The 17,275-nt window shown below is 37.2% G+C and overlaps 1 protein-coding gene across 2 annotated transcripts in view; it reads left to right on the top strand.

Annotated features, from left to right (window-relative positions):
• Window positions 1–940: 940 nt before the first annotated feature.
• Window positions 941–17,275, top strand: part of cacnb3a (calcium channel, voltage-dependent, beta 3a) — a 28,569-nt gene continuing 12,234 nt past the window's right edge. Inside the window, exons 1-8 of one of the 2 annotated variants that reach the window (XM_032573093.1) lie at window positions 941–1,333; window positions 3,309–3,401; window positions 14,715–14,834; window positions 15,902–16,024; window positions 16,103–16,218; window positions 16,312–16,391; window positions 16,494–16,513; window positions 16,731–16,808. In XM_032573093.1, coding sequence (XP_032428984.1) covers window positions 1,253–1,333; window positions 3,309–3,401; window positions 14,715–14,834; window positions 15,902–16,024; window positions 16,103–16,218; window positions 16,312–16,391; window positions 16,494–16,513; window positions 16,731–16,808 — 711 coding nt within the window. In that variant the 5' untranslated portion in view covers window positions 941–1,252. The remainder of the gene's footprint in view (window positions 1,334–3,308; window positions 3,402–14,714; window positions 14,835–15,901; window positions 16,025–16,102; window positions 16,219–16,311; window positions 16,392–16,493; window positions 16,514–16,730; window positions 16,809–17,275) is intronic. The other variant, XM_032573016.1, reaches the window with a different exon arrangement.

Raw genomic sequence — 17,275 nt, 5'->3', positions numbered from 1 at the left:
CTTTTTAGGAACGTTCTCTACCTTTGATCGGGTTCTATTTCGAGTTCAGGTGAGACGCTTGAGCTCAGATGTCGACGAACATTTTTACAAGATTGAACAATCCATAGTTTTGGGAAATAGCAAACAAAATCAAAGTAGCTTAATTGCAAATTACTCAAAAAGAATACTCCTTGTATTATTGTTATGGTTCTAATGTCAGAATTAAGTCCAGATATTGCTTGAAAACGTAAAAGTGGTAAAAGTTGCCATCTTCAGTAGCTTTATTTTTCAAATCAATGTTTATTCCTGTATCACATTTGCTCAATTATGAAAAAAGGATGGAAATGTACTGTAAAACAGCATTTTAAAGAGACAATTCAGATTATTCCAGCAAAACTTTTACAAAACAGCCTTCAAGCTGCCAGAAAATCCCTATTTTAATTTTTATACTTTCATAACTAGAAAAAACGTTACACAAATAACATATATAATATCAGGAAGATAAACTGTTTTGGGTTAACTAAATTTGACTTGAGGTGGAATCAAATAAGTTGTGGTCCTTTTCATCTCTTTTCGGACTGAATTCATGTTATTCTTTACTACTTATGTTTGTCTTCTCTAGTCTGTTCATATTTGCGATAGTAAGAAATGGATCCGCATGTTCGGAATACAGATTATGACAGATTACTTAAATAATCTGTCAGAATCGTAGAGTAACTCAACCCATGTTTAAATCGTAACCGGGTTTCAAGCAGAGAATCCACAAAATTCCACAACATTTTCAAAACTGCTCTCTTTTGAGTTTTATTAATGAAGTTAATGCTTTACAAATCCCAAATAATATTTTTTTTAAAGATCTAATTAAGCATTACAGACTCGTTCAGTTCATGTTTCTAATCTTGTAAGCGGCGCCGAGTCCTAAAAAAAAAAAGCAGCGAAAAGACTCCGAATCGGACACCAACTTCAGCGACGCACGGACCTGTAAGGACTGACGCCTCGGCGTTGAAGGTTTAATTTAGCTCCGACGTCTCTCCTGCTAGGCTGCAGTCTCTCTACCCTCTGATGTAACGATTGTTTTTACTCTATCATAGGGAGGGAAATAGTTTGTTTCCCCTGGCTTTGCATGAATGTTACGGGTCGCTTCTTCCCTCCTTCCAGTGTTTTTTTTTTTCTTCTTCTTCTCCTTCCTGCACATAGATGTATTTGGTGCGTCTTGTTTCCTCCTCCAGTAACGCATGTCTGTGTGCCGCCCGCTTCCCTGCGCTCTCAATAGATGGTGCAAGTCAAAATGTCCAAATCGCCCGTAGACCCTCTGTCTGCTGTGGAAACCGGCTCCCAGTCGCATTATTTCCAGGTAAACCCACTCACTCACTGCAGCTCCGTCCTCTCCGGACAGGTTGTTGGTAGAGACCGTGTCAGATGCTACTTGTTGTTCCGTTTGAGGCGCCGTGGTTTGGCAGTCTTGTACTTCTTTCCTCACCTCATCTTTCAGTAAAACCGCAGATTTTATTTTATTTGATTTTATTTATTTATTTTTTTACCGGAGCCACATCATCAGGCTCAGACACGGAGGCTTTAATCCACCCACACATTGAAAAAATAAAAAATAATCAGACCTGCTGCTTTTTGGTCCAAACTCACACATCAGGCCTTTCCTTTATATTGATCTTTTATTATTTATTTCTGTGCGGGGTTTTTTTTTTTTTGCCACGCATCGTCTACAGTAACGCAGAAAAGCACAGCAGCAACATGACGGGATTGCAGCTTTTCGAATCAGGTCGTGGCTCCAACTGCAACCTGTAGCCTGAAACCAGAGGCGCTTCATGTAATACTCGGTGGGGAGAAGAACCTCTGCGTCTTCGCGACGGCAAAATCTGAAATATGTTTTATTGACATTATTTGATGACCATATTTAGGCGAAGTAGTGATGGAAACATGCATGACTAAAACTTAACCGATGAGAAAGACTCAAAATAACCACACACCCTGCAAGAAAATGTGCACGTTACAGACTGGCACAGCGCCTTTCAGGCCGGACTAAGATTTTATGGGGCCCAGAGCAGAATCTGATATTCGGGCTCAGTTTCGCATTCAGATTTATTTGAAAACGGTCACATTGTGTTCTACATGCAGCAGCGGCAGCTATACAAAGGTGTAGTAGAAATGATTAAATAAGAGCCAGCTGAGGCATATCAGAGATCAATGGCTGCTTAAGGTTCCCCCACCACCAGGGGGCCCCAGAGCACCAAGCTAGCATGATGTAATTTAAATGTATATTTAAAATTACAGCAATTTTCATGTTATTTTTATAGTTTAGACGAAGAATAGGTTAATTTCTTCCCGCTGTTGCCACTTTTTTAAGATATTAAACTTGTTTACTGTAAATTTAGTGTTTATCAGCTGATGTTGCTTTCAACTAATTAAAATAAAATGACTCACTTAAATACCACAAAATACTGGTATGATGTCAGCTAATCACAAAAGATGCTAATGATAGCAGGTGTGTTAGGAATGATGAAGCATCTGGTTGTTGGTTTGGGGGGCCCAAATAAAAATCTGCTTAGGGTCCCAGAAAAGGCTTGGACCGGCCCTGATGGAAATTATATTATTACTCTGTTTCTTTTGAGAGTCTGCAGCAGGAAAAGGATTATTTTGCTTATATGTTGGGACAGCATTTTTAAAAATATTGTTTCTTATTTTAAACTTTAGAATAAACGGCTCTTCTGGTAATATTCAACTAAAGTTTTGTCATTTTGGTCTTTTAGAGTAATTCAGACCAAAAAATATTGTAATTCATTGACATAATTCTATTTTGAATGCAATGCACAAGTTGTAGAAATGATAGGATTCAATTAAATTGTGTAATTTTCAGTATCCTATGAAAAATGTAAGCAGTGTTTTATTTTTAATCTTCAGGCAGATTAGTTGGTTTATTTCTTATTTTTTTATCACTTTTGTGCAACTTCTGGCCAATTTTGCTTTTACATCCTTTCACATTCAACCGTTTTTTGTTTTTTTTTGTTGCATTTATGGTCTTTTATATTGTTACGTATCTCTTCAAATTAACTTTAGCAAGAAACTGGATATTTTTTTCATACATTTATAGCTTTTTTAGTCTATCACAAGTGTTAATTTAGACATTTTATCAATCGATCTATCTATTTATTTTATGTAAAACATAATAAATGTATTGTTAATAAAGTAAATTCCCAGCACTATGGTGCAGTCCTTTTATAAGGAATCTGGTTGTTATTTTTTAGGAATGACTCAAATGAAACACACACTTGTATGATTAATATGCTGAAAGGTTTTTTTTGTTCTTTACACAGCTGCCCAGGAAGTTGCCTAAACGTAAGAGTCGCTTCAAACGCTCAGATGGCAGCACGTCCTCAGACACGACGTCCAGCTTCATCAAACGACAGGTAAAAGTTTCCTGAATTATTAACAGCAGAGTGAAGAAACTTTTTCTAATAAAACCAGCAGAATGTGTTTATCCCTATTTTTTTTATTTCTAATGTAACAGCATTGAGTTTTAATGGTCTGGATTTGAAATGTCTGCTGTTGCAGGTGTTGTTTGTGTCCAGTAGAGGGCAGCAAAAAGCTTGACAATGGAGGAATGTTGCTCTGAAATCCCAACGCAGCCCAGAAATTTTTAATTAGTAATTTCGGGTCAGACACTTTTAGAAAACTAATTTGGTGCTTTTATGTTATTTAAGATTTCTGCTGTGATTAAAATAATATTCAGGTTGAAACTGTTGTGACAAGTTGCTTTGGAAGAAATATTTGTTCACATCTCGCTTTAGAATGCGTGTCAAACTCGAGGCCCGTGGGCCAAATCCGGCCCATTGCAGCTTTTTATGTGGCCCTACAGATTCTAGACTAAACCCTAAGTGAGCTTAAATGTTATATCATCAATCAAATTAATGCAATTTTTATCTGTTTACTGCCAAATTGTATCAATCAGTCCCCCCCAGTTTCTAGAGAAATGTCGTGGAAATTCACAAAAAATCAATAAACCTCTGCACTTTTTTTGCGCTAATTTTAAGTTTACTGCAGATTTTTCTCAAAAATTGTCAAAACTTTCTTACTTGTATTAAACAGCTGCCTCAATCTTAATTGATGTCAGATTATAGTCCATGATCTACACAACGAGTAATAAAAATCACATTTACCGTTATAAATAACCACAAATATTGTAAATATTTCCAAATTTGTTCGATTTTTATAGCAAAAAATCATTAAAAGAGTCACAAAATCCTGGAGGGCCTGAAAAGATGTTCAATAATATTTAATTTTAAGAATTCATTGATATTTTAACAGGTTTTATCGATCCATTCGGCTCAACCGGCCCATTAAGAGCATTCATGATTTTGATTTGGCCCAAACCAAAAATGAGTTTGACACTCCAGGATTAGAAGAAGCATTTGACTTGATCTGACCTTTTTAAACAAATTAAACTGCTTTTAGAGTCCATCAAAGATTTGATATTGGAGTCCAGTCGTTTACCGGGGGGCTGTGCAGACAAAGTGCAACCTAAATCATCACAGCCTACTTTCCTGAATGTGTGAAAGAGGACAAGTTGCATTCAGTGAAAGAAACTAGTGGCTAATGCAGGAAATAGTCTTCTGCCGGAGGGTATTTTAATAAGAAAACTGGACTCTGAAAGAGTATTGGGAGCTCAAATATTCTTTTTGTTTTACTTTTCTTGGTCTATTGAGACTTAACAAGCAATTTACTCAAAAAGTGATCTGTTGCATTTAGTTTCTTTTAACTTCTTCCTTCAGTCGCAGCTCATTTCTGTCAGACTTCGGTCCTTTTTCAGACCAGGGCTCTTGTTTTTTCCTAGCAATGATCCTAACTATTTAAAATTTCCCAGCAGTAGTGCTGTTAAAAATCTCTGAATGTAGAGACAACTAGGAATTATGTTCTCATTGGTATCTTCTAAAAATATATATTGTTGTTTTAGTCCTTGCAGTCAAAACATTTAAGATATTTTCATATTCTTCAATCCTCTCTTAATAAAAAAAAAAATTCACATTAAAACCAGAAACCTTTGTGTATTCTACTGAAGTTCATTCTATTTACAAAAACAAAGCAGTGCATAATTTTGAGATGAAAGAAAAATGTTTAACAAATAAAACTATGAAAAGTATGATGTACAAATATATTCAGTCCCATTTACTCTAAAATCTCTATGAAATAAAATAAAAATATAAGCAGAGTTTAACTGTCAAGTTTGGTGGAACACAACAGACACGTCAGAGATAATTTTTCAAGAGTTTTATCACAAGTTTATATCATAAAATATATTCCAATCTTTGAAATGTTGTTTGTGTATTCAATCTGCCGCCGTTGTCCACGAAAGTTTGGTGAATTCAGCTGTTTAGTTGGTCTGAAACATTCATAAACTGTTGTGTTATGAATTTTTTATTTTCGGAGGGTGTGTGTATGGAGGAACAGATCTGTTGACACAATCTGCCATTAATGTCTCCACCACCAGATCTATAGAAGCATAGAAGGAGCTGCTTCACCCTGCTCATTTCATCCAACTTCATCCGGTTTATCTATTCCCAATTTTAATTTATGAACCTAAAAGATAGGGAGAAAAACATTACATGATCCAGATACAGTCAAAAGAAACATAAAATATATTCGGTATTCCACCTGCTTTTGTCCTGGTTTAATGCTTAATCCAAGTTCTGTTCAGTTAAATATTAAACCCAAACAGGCTTGGGTTGTTCGATGAATCAGTCCAGTCCCAGAAAGCCCATTTCTAAGTGATGGTTTTATTCAGGTCTTTTTTTCTCGTTTTACACAAACATGACTTTCAGAGACTGTGTGAAGAGTTTTTTAAGCCCTGAAACGTCTCATTTTGCTCATTTTTAAGCTCACGTCACATTATGCTTTTGTGTGTAGGAACACAACAGGACTGAAAAAGCAGTTTCATATTTCAAATAAAACTTGGAAATGTGTTCAGAAAGCCTGGAGAATTATTCATATATCCACAGTAAGAGATTACAAGAAGGATCCGCATCAGCTTGTTAAGAAATTTATGTTCATTTGAAAGTTTTTCATGACATCCAGAATCGTTATGAAGTGGTACCCGTTAACGCAGGGTTTTCCAAAGTGCGGCCCGGAGGCTGTTTGTGGCCTCAGTGTTGATTTTCTATGGCCCCCAACTGCAATTCAAGAAGAGGACAAATTTGTCCCCCAGCAAAGACGATTTACAGACATGGTGACTATTTTATCTTTAACTAGGACAGAAATATAAGAGATTAAAAAAAGTTAGGCACAACAGAAAATATCGATCTTTTAGTAAACACTGTTTTTGTATTTTCCTCAGTAAGTCTGACCACATTTATTTTGACTTTAATGAATCCAAATCTGCATTTAAATTAATTAATCATGACCAAATACAAACTCAATTTTTGAATGTGCAAACTCAGTATATTTCTTTTTTATTTTTTTTATTTTTTAATTTGCTAATTTTATGCAAAATTATTTACAAGTGTCCATCCAAACAATATATTTCTTTTAATGAGGCACAACTCGTTTTCAGGTTTTGCCTCAACATTTATATTGCTTTCCTTTAAAACAAAAATTGGACTACTTTGTTTTACTTAGATATTGCTTCCTTAGATCATGTTGATCAGGTAAAGAATAACTAACATTTTTTTAATAACGGCTTTTTAAAATGTTACTAGTCTTGGTTTGCAAGAACTTTTGACTTTATGATGCACTAACACCTGCCTTAAGATTCAAAATGCTCACATTTTCTTCTGAGAATGTAAGAAACGTTTAAACGAGGAGAAGCAGCATTCTGCTTCTATGCACCACAAATCTGGAACAAACTTCCAGAAAACTGTGAAACAGCTGAAACACTGACTTCCTTTAAATCACAACTAAAAACCAACCTGTTTAGAGTTGTATTTGAAACGTAATCAATTCCGAATTTAATGATGGCACTTGATTTAATGTAATGTTTTGATTGTTGATTCTATGTTGCATGACTTTGTGTTTTTGTGTTTCTTATGATGTAAAGGACTTTGAAATGCCACGCTGATGAAATGTGCTATACAAATAAAATTTGATTGATTGATTAAAAATATACATCAGTTTCATATAAGGCAGTGCTATTATTAATATTATTATTGTTATATGTTATAGGTAATGTGGAGCAGTGTAACAGTGAAGCAGAATAGGAAAAGTGCTGAGCGGGCGTTTCCTTCAGCAGAGACATTAGTTATCCCGATTTGAGTGGGAGCTTAATGAAAACCTCCAGATTTCCAGGGAATGTCGTACAGCTTCAAATATTCATGGTGAAGGCCGATGTGATGCTGATGTGTGGGTTCAGTGTTCAGACAAGCTCCTCCAGTGTCTTCCCAATCATTCTCTTACTTCCACACACACGCGCACACACACCACCACCTTCTGCTCCCACTGACAAAGGCTTTCACACAGAGAGAGTAACATTCACACACAGAGCAGATAGTTTCTTGCTTGTGATAGGGGTGGGGTGTGACTATGGAGGAGCAGCGGAGTATGACTCATTTCTGCAGCAGGATACTGTATGGATACATGTGTTAGATGTAGGACATGAGCAGGAGGAGAAATCTTAAGGGAGGCATCGATAGCAAGAGCAGTTTCAGCTGATTCTTCTCTCGGCCGCCGCACGTTCACTCGGAATCACGGAATAATAAATGAGAGTGATGTAAATTTGAGGAGGTGGGTTTTATCAAGTGACGCAAATGCTGCGTTGGTTGTTGTGTTGTGATGTGAGGATGTGGGGTAAGAATAGAAAAGAAGGTGTTGCCAGTTTCTGCAACACCAGTGCAGGTCGTCCCTTTTTAGGGAGCGGGACACAGCGCAGTCCGTCTGCATCCAGCAGGTAGTGTATAGAGAGGGAGGGACCGGCAGCAGCAGCAGCATCATCATTAGCTGAGTAAGTATGAAGTATTCCTGTCAAAGATTCCCGTGTTGTCTTCCATCACCTGGTCTCCCTCCCCTCCTTCAGCGGGGCTTTTGTTTCCTCCTTCCCTGCACCTGTTTTACTTTCTGGTTGCAGTCCGGCTGCATGCGCTCTGCACAGGCTCTTGCAGCCTTTGGTTGATCGATTTTACATGCAGCGCGGCTGATATTAACAGAATGATTTATTGCATGGTGCTTTCGAGTCCAGTGGATTGTTAACACAGAAGCTGATGGCTAATTTTTTGGGGGGATGAATGTTTGGTTTGGGATTTTGGGGGTTACAAACCTGATTGTGGTTGTTTCACTTGATTTTGACCAGCCTGCAGAAATAGAGGCTAATTTTGTAGCTTTTAAGTCATTTGATCATGCAGCAGATGTTTGAGCGTTTGTGTTTTTTACTGTGGTTTTTAAGTCTGATTTTTGATTTTGAGTGACAAATTAACAACAATTGTTTTCTGAATAAAAATCCGAAAAGCATGGCATGTATTTGTATTCAGCCTCCTTTACTCTGGCACTCCTAAATTAATAATAACTCACGCAATCAGCTGCCTTCATCATCTGAAAATGTTAAGGGCACAGCAGAGCTTCAGAAAACTAATCCACACATTGGAATGTGGTGGTGGCAGCATAATGCTGTGGGGATGAGGACAGGGAAGCTGGTCACAGTTACAGGAAGATGGATAGAGATAAATACAGGAAGGTTCCAGAAAAAAAAAAAAGCTTGCTAGCATTCCAGCTGGAAATTAACTCTACAGATCAAAACATATTCATTTGTTTAAGTGGCCTAGTCAAAGTCCAGACTAAATCCAAATGAGAATCTGTGGCAAGAATCTAACATTGCTATTTACAGATACTCTCTGTTTAATCTGACAGTTTGAGGGAGCTTGCAAAGAGAAATAAGCAAAGATTTCAGATTCAGGCATCCAAATCTGATGCAATCTAAAACATTTTTTAAAAAAAACACGCATCACTTTCTTTCCACCACAAAATTATGTGCTACTTTGTTTTTGGTTTAATTATATAAAAAGTCTGACTGTAATGTGAGACCAAATATGAGAGTCATGAATGCTGTGTTTCAATAGAAAACAAAACTGTCCAGCAGAAACGGTGACAAAATTAAAATTCAAAAATACTGTATTAATCCCAAATGGAAATTAAATGAAAATTAATTTTAAAATGGCGTAGTGTTCAAAATAATACAGAAATATTGTCCTTCTTGCTACAACATACTGGAACAAACCTGGCGGATGATCTGGTATAGTATTTATTTACATCCGTATTTTACTATTTGTGGGAGTTTTACTTTAAAAAACTAGAGAAAAGAATAAAAACATTATTGTTTTCTCATGCCTTGGTTAACGTTCAATGAAGTTAAATGCTCTCTACAGCTTCCCAAGTGGTTCAAATATTATTGGTTGAAACTATAACAAAAATATTATTGATTCAAACAAAAAAATAGACCAGACTTCTGAGCTGAGTGTGAACATCTAGCATGCTGAGGTGAGTGAACCTTCGTCGGTGCAGATGCTGCGTCTGCACTGATGAAGTAATGTCTTTATTGGGTCACTGTTGTGATATTTGTGTTGCATTTTGTACCAGTAGAGCATATTTACAGTATATATGGGTCTTTCTGAGCATTTCCAGAAAACACATAGGAATGTGGATTTGCTGGAGAATAAATAGTAAATGCTGCAAAAATGAAGACAGAAATTGGTGGAATGCTATTTATTCTTTAAAAAACATGCATTTTTATATATTATTGCTTAAAAAGCAACACTTAGGCACTGTTACTGGGGACCAAGATCTAACATGCCCTCAATACAGTGAATAAATATTGAGTTTATTTTTTTTTTAAATCCTTACATAAAATTGTATTAAATGATTTACAGACAGGAATACGTCTTGTACATTTCACCAGTTAGTCACGTCCACACACCGTCGCTTAGATCTAAGGATAGTTTACATTTTGAATAAATAAGGACTAAATAATTCTTTCTGAGCCAACATACTACAGCAGATTTATGCAGAAACTACTTGGTGAAAAAAATGTAGATTTTTGCTGCTCTAAGACAGTTCAGCTGAAGTTGAATGAGGATGGAAAGATGCTGTTACTTATGCAACTGGGGGATTTCAGAAAGTTGGAGGGAAGACATTTTAAAATAAGAATTGTTATTTTTTAAATTAGAAATGCAATCTGTTTTTCAGTCATTATTGTAAAACATAAGTTAAAATAACTTATTGAAGATGTAGAAATAGCTTTTGTTGTCTCACAAGAGGAGAAATTCAGGGAAACGTTATTTGCTGTGCTCTTCTCTTCTTTATTATTGGCTGGCAGTCAAATGTATCAAGCTGCTTTGTTCATAAAGGTAAAAGTAAATATCTAAGAAAAGCTTATAGCTTCATAAGCAGATTTGTTTCCTCTTGGTTTACAGACAAATCATCAAAACAGTGAAACTAGGGCTGGAGTTAAAGTTTCATCAGGATATTTTGCGGTACGTTTATGATAACGATAAATGCGATGAAGATCTATTAGTTACTTCTTTTTTAGGTAAGTGTATGATGACTGTGACTGTGTCACAGCAATTTTAGCCCCACAAACACAAAAAATGCTCTTGAAAAACATTCCCATTTGTAATGTGCTTCATTTATTTTTGGGTTTATTGGTATTTATTTATGCTCTCATTGAACTGACAGTGTAGAAATTACTAAAAATATCAATCCTGACAATAAGGACAGTTTGGTGGGGGTTTAAAGGTGATTAATTTGAATTTAGTGTGACAGCAACAAATCATAATTCTTATGATGATAAGAATATCAAGATAAATGGTATGGGAAAACGCCCAGCCCTAATTGGAGCTTTACCTGTACATGTTTTCTAGTATTTATCTGGGGAAATGCATACAGACACTGCAAAATCACAAAAGTATTTGTGGCCTAGTTTCAGTGCAAATGCGTTGCTACACTTGAAATAAGACAAAACTAACTACCAAGGAACTTTTCATCAACAAACAGGAGCTTCTTTTAATGAATAATTTTCTAATATTAATGAAAAAGAAATAATCTGCCAGTGAAACAAAGACATTTGCCCCATATTATGTCATCATGTCTTGACTTATTCACTTATTTCTTACTGAAAAGTCTCTTTTAAGTTAGTTTTGTCTTATTGCAAGTGTACTGAGACATTTGCACCAGAAACTGGACCAAAAAAGCCTTGGTAATATTTTGTGTTTTTGCAGTGAAGTAACAGAATAACTCCAAATACAGAACCCTGTGTAACATCATACATGGCTTTGGTATGACCAGATGATTCAGCCACAAACTGAAATCTGTCAGCAGTAAGCCGACGATCCAGAGTCGGTTTTTAGAGCAAGCTTAAGACCTGCTGTTGATTAAGAATAAAACTTAAGCAAACAGCTAGCTGGGTTCGCTCTCGTTGTCTCTGTGAACTCTGTTAAGTGATTTTCTTCAGCTGTTTGTGTAAACACTGTAATTTTAATGAGATAAAGAGAATAAACTAAGATTTCTGTAAAAACCCTAATGTGGTTAGCGTTGAACTCCTTCGTTGAGGAGCCGCTGGCTGGACTGCTGGATGATTTGGCCCTCTCTGGGCCCAACTAGCTGGGTGACACACTTTTTTTTTTTCTCACTTGGCCCCCACCCTGCAGAGTGGGGGACATCAGTGTTGCAGCGCGTGAAGAATAATCACAGAGGCAGAGGAGGAAGGAGCAGAGTTAAATTTAGCCTGCAGACAGAGATGTTAGCAGGAATAAAACAAGACATCCTAAAAAAATAAAAATAAAAAACAAAAATGAAGATGTTGCTTTCGTTGTTACAGTCTGCAATGCAGTGAAGCTTCTCCTAGATAGGCCAAGTTTTCATGTCCTGCTACTATGGTAAAGCGTTTTTTAGTGTGTTTGCATTAAACAAGTGGCCAGGAGGCCAAAGAGCAGGCTGGAGAGGTTTCCTTTGTCATCTCCAAGCAGCAATCACCTCCTGTTCTGTAAAAAACCTTAAATGTAACGCCTCTACTCTGCGCCCACCGCCACATTTATTCTGCTTTCATGTCTGTGAGGGTTTGTGAACGTTCCCAGTGAAGACAGGGACGCCGCTACAGTCAGAAATTTCACATTCATGTCTTCATCAGGCTCTAGTGCCGTGCTCCTAATCAGCCATATATGCAACTTTTTCTCATATCTCCGTCTCATATTTTCATTTTCTTGTTTGTCCTTTCGCATCTCATCCTTTCCCTGGAGGTTTCCTCCGCTCTTCTTCCCTCTAGCCCCTCTTCTCTCCCGTTACTCGAGCCCTCCCGTCCTCTCGGTGTATCTTTATACGTTGCTCTTATCTTTCTCTCCCTCTCCGTTCTCCTGCTCACCCTCCTTTCCTCTCTGTCAGCGCTGCTCCGGCTCTGGTGCAGTGGTGCCTCGCAGAGTGCTAGAAATCACATCGAGTTATCTAACATAGACGCCAGACCAAAAAAAAGAAACGAGGAGAGGTGTTCGCTCGCAGAGCTGCTGTCAATAACGCTTCGTTTTGGGTTCCAAGCGAAGGTTGTTGGTGGTTCTGGTTTTTGTTTGGGACGTCTTTGCAGATGTTGGTTAATTGGACCTCTAGAGGATCCATGTTGGCAAGATGGATGACCAGCACTGAGCCTTTACTCTCAGTGAATATAGTACCACACTGTTCAGGTGTGTAGGGCTGCAGCTAACGATTATTTTAGTTATCGATTATTTTGACACCTTTTTCTTAAATCAAATATTAGAAATATGTTAAAAGATGGAAAAAAGCAATTCACTTCCTTTTTTAAGGAAGAATAAGGAAGAACTGTTAATAAACAGTCTCTTGCCTTAAATGACTAAGTTCTCTTGTAAGTCTGTGTACTCCAGTTACTGAGTAATCAATTACTAAATTAGTTGACGATCATTTCAGTAATCCATTAATCACGATTGTTTCAGCCCTATAAAAATGTGCCTTTTCTTTCCAAGAACATTGTTTTTTTACCGGCTTTCTGTGATATTCTTAGTTTGTTCTGGGCTGATTTCATTTTGGTTTTGCTGTGGCAGTTCTTCTCACTGACAGATTCAGGACTCTCACATTCAGGACTCTGAAAAAGCATTTACCTCCTTCCAGATTTTTCTGTTCCTGCTTTTTTGACGCACTGACATCAGTGAATACAAAATGTCGTACTCGGGTTAGGATTTATTTTGTAGAGGAAACAAAACTGTCCATATTAACTTGTTAAAAGGAAGTAAATACCTCCTAAAAATTTGCTTATTGTCAGAAAATACTAGTTGGCCCGAACCATCACACTCCCACTCCTGTGTATGACTGTGCTGTTAATCTTACAACAGATTTAACAGGATACATGCCTTCAAAAAGTTCCAGTTTTGTCAATCCATTTTTCTCCTGTCTATATTCCTTATTGCTGAATAAAGACCTAAGCTGAACCAAGTGTGATCTCACTGTGATTTGGTTGTGCAGCCTTTCCCAGACTGATAGACGTCAATTACGTTTATTCTCATTTGGTCTTAAATCTCTTTGGGTCATTGTAAGTTCTGCCTCTTTTTTAAGATTTGTTAGCCTACTTCTTGTTGTCAGACAGGTCCTACTTAAATGGTTTCTTAATTCTACATGTCTGGCACTAATCACACCTATGTATTGCTTGTGAAACGGAAGCCAGCTCTCCAAAATCATGTGGGAAATCAAACTTATCCAAACATGAAAGTTTTTTATTTTTCCAAAACAAATTCCAGTCAAAATTTCTCTCATGTATTTACCCGACATATTAGCCCAACCGCTAACCCAGCTTATAGCTCAAACTGTGTTACACACATCATGCATAACAGCAAAAATGGTGGGTTATATGTTTGTGATGGTACTGCAGCAGCTCTACAGAAGACCCCACTACACTGTTCGCCAATTCTTGTTTTCTTGTGTTTGCTTCTAACCTCATATGGAGGCTTAATGTGCATGCTTCATGTTTAGCATCACTTACAGGTAAAAATCAGATGTTTTCTGTGTTTCCTTTGTGGATGGAAACATTTTTAAACAAACATCAACATTTCTGAATGTGTTTTTGAAAACGACAACCCACTTTAGAAAAAAAAACATTCGAAAGATGACAATTACTTACAATTACTGGGTGAGAATTGCTTCTTTTGCTTAATAAATAAAATTATTGTTAGAAAACTACTTTATGTTTTAACTCATGCTTCTCTGAGATTAAAATGTATCTTCTAAAACATGTAATGACTATAAAGTTACTGAAAAACAAATCTGCAAGCGTCTCTGCTAGCACTCTATCTTTTGTTTTCAGCTTAACGTGCTAGCCATTCCTGGGACGTGTTCTGAAACTGCTTACATTGAAAAATGATAACCAGTGTGTATTTCTCTAATGAGAAGAAGTCTCTGGAGGATAAACAGGGGAATAAAGGATGTATGTGCTGCATTGAGGGGGATGTTGGAATGGATTAGGGCCAAGCGGGAGAGAAGAGGAAGCATTGCTTCCTTTGTGCTATATTTGGTCTGTCATAAGATAGCTGGTGTGGGAGAGCAGTGCATTGTTTCATAGATCCCCACATGAATTCGGTCATGAATGCACACACATATTTACATGCTCACCTGCATGCAGACAGTCTGCAGAAGACAACACAGATGAGAGCAGCAAAAACAGCAGGTCTGTGTTTCTGCTCCCAGTTTTGCTCCTCAGAGGTTTTAGCAGAGGATGTGCAAAATTAATTAATCTCGATGTGATTGTGTCCTGACAGGGGTCGGCTGATTCGTATACCAGTAGACCGTCGGATTCAGACCTGTCAGCCGAGGAGGACCGCGAGGCGTATCGGCGTGAAGCCGAACGCCAGGCACAGCAGCAGCTCGACAGAGCTAAGGTTTGACACCAGGGCCGCCTCCACACAGCTTACAAAGAGCGACGCTAATCATTTTAGTTTTAAAAAACAAAACAAAAACCCATCATTTCAGGAATTGTGTTGATATTCTGACCATGCAGAGTTACGTCTTTAGCCTGCAGGATTTTTTGCATTTTTTTTCTCTGTTTTTTAGCCTCTAGGAGGACAGGAAGTCTCCTGCAATAGACTTTAAAATACTTTTGTTAGTTTATAAATCACCGAACGGCTTAGCATCAAAATACATTAAAAGATGTTTTGTCATTGTATCAACTATCCAGACCTCTCAGGTGTTTTGGATCAAGCTAACCAAACATGGAGAAGCAGCATTCAGTTTTTATGCACCACAAATCTGGAAGAAACTTCCAGAAAACTTCAAAAATAATGAAACGCTGTTATTTTAAATTAACATGAAAACTTTTAAGAAACATGATTACTTTTATTTTGGATTCCAAATTTTTATGATTTTCCTTAACAATAGTAGTGCAATGTAATATTTTTGTTTGATGTTTTATGGTCATGTAAAGTACTTTGAGTTGACTTCAGTGAAAAAACACAAAATCTTACCAGCTTTTTTTTGTCTAGTGCAAATATCTTAGCACACTTGAAATAAGACAAAACTAACTTAGGAGACATTTTTGACAGAGAAGCAGGAGCTTCTTTTAAATCAAAAATTCCTTAATATTGATGAAAAAAATATGTGTTCCATTGGCAGACATGTCCTGTTAGAAATTAAATAATCTGCCAGTGAAACTAGTACTTTTTCATCAATATTAATGAATTATTAACTTAAAACACCGTGTGCACAGAGACCTAAAGGTATATAGGCATGAATTTTACTTTAGTTTTAGTAATCTGCTTTCCCAATTTTCACCTTACAGTTTTTAAATACTTTTGTGAGTACGTAAGCATAATTTTACATAATTTTTAAAGTTTAATTTTGATGTTTAAGCAGGGAAGCAAAGTATTTAACAGCTTTAGAATAATTAAGCCCAACTGTTCAGCATTTCCCATCACTGATGAATATTCTTGTCGGTTTTTTTGCTCCACAGTCCAAACCTGTAGCGTTTGCCGTAAAGACAAATGTGAGTTACTGCGGAGCTCTGGATGAGGACTGTCCTGTCCAAGGAGCTGCAGTTAATTTTGATGCCAAAGACTTCCTGCACATCAAAGAAGTGAGTTATGACCCTCTGCTAAAGCTGATGAACCCTCTCCATGGATTGATTTGACCCTTGACCTCCTGGCTCTAACAGAAGTACAACAATGACTGGTGGATCGGGCGGTTAGTGAAAGAAGGAGCGGACATCGCCTTCATCCCCAGCCCTCTGCGACTGGAGGCCATGAGGCTCAAACAGGAGCAGAAACAAAGGTCAGAGGTCATCACATGTTTGCTTTTGTACTTCCAACATGATTTTGTTTAATAAAATGAGAGCTATGAGCCAGCATGTTGCTGCTGTTGCAGGAAAACAGGAGGCAACTCCTCAAGTTTAGGGGACATGGTGTCTGGAAGCTGGAGGACCACACCGCCATCTGCAGGTGAATGTAAGTACTACAGCCCCATCTTATTTCACTGAGACACGAACACAGTTTCTGCTGCCACTTCTGGTTTACTGTCATTTAATGTTATGTTTCTGTTATCACAAGCTAAACAGAAGCAAAAACAGGTATGTCTTGGCTCTTTTCAGTGACAAAGAAGAGTTGAATTGTGCACAGTGATTATACAATACCTGGATTTAACATTGTTGGGTTTAACTTTGAAAGACTATAAAATAATGGCCTCTTCCGAACCTGAGACTGTGCGAGTGAAAAAGGAGATTTTTTATTTTATTTGTCCTGTAACAATAAATAAATCTGTTCTCGTTGCTCCTCCATTTCTGGCAGGAACATGTCCCTCCCTATGACGTGGTGCCCTCTATGAGGCCGGTGGTCCTGGTGGGACCATCACTGAAGGGCTATGAGGTCAGTCTCTCTTTATTTTACCCCTAAAATCTGTTTTTTCTTCAACAAAAAACAAAAAATAACAGATAGTTCTTGATTTAAATAGATGCCGATGTGTGGAATGTGAAGAAAATCTTCTTTCTTTTGAGAATACAATTTGAATCTAAGAGAGGGAGTCCTTATTTTCAGTATCAAATTTCCTTCAAATATTAGTGTTTTGCAATTTGATTTAATTTAACACACTGATTTTCTCTTTTCCTGTTGGCATCGTTCTGCTTTGTCTTCCCATTGCAGGTTAATCCTGCTTGCTCACTACTGTCCTTTCTGCTTGCAAATAAAAATAATGTACCAAAGTTTCAGACGTATTGTTTTAAATTAGTACAATGTATGTATCTGTTGGCAATCAGTAAACTACAAAGTTAAAATCTGGTAAGTTTGCTGTCATATATTGTAAAACAAGTGCAACCCAAGACAGAGCCAAGAGCTTT

This window comes from Xiphophorus hellerii, chromosome 1 (genome assembly GCF_003331165.1).
Source record: "Xiphophorus hellerii strain 12219 chromosome 1, Xiphophorus_hellerii-4.1, whole genome shotgun sequence".
NCBI lineage: Eukaryota > Metazoa > Chordata > Actinopteri > Cyprinodontiformes > Poeciliidae > Xiphophorus > Xiphophorus hellerii.
This window is presented reverse-complemented; position numbering and strand designations above follow the sequence as displayed.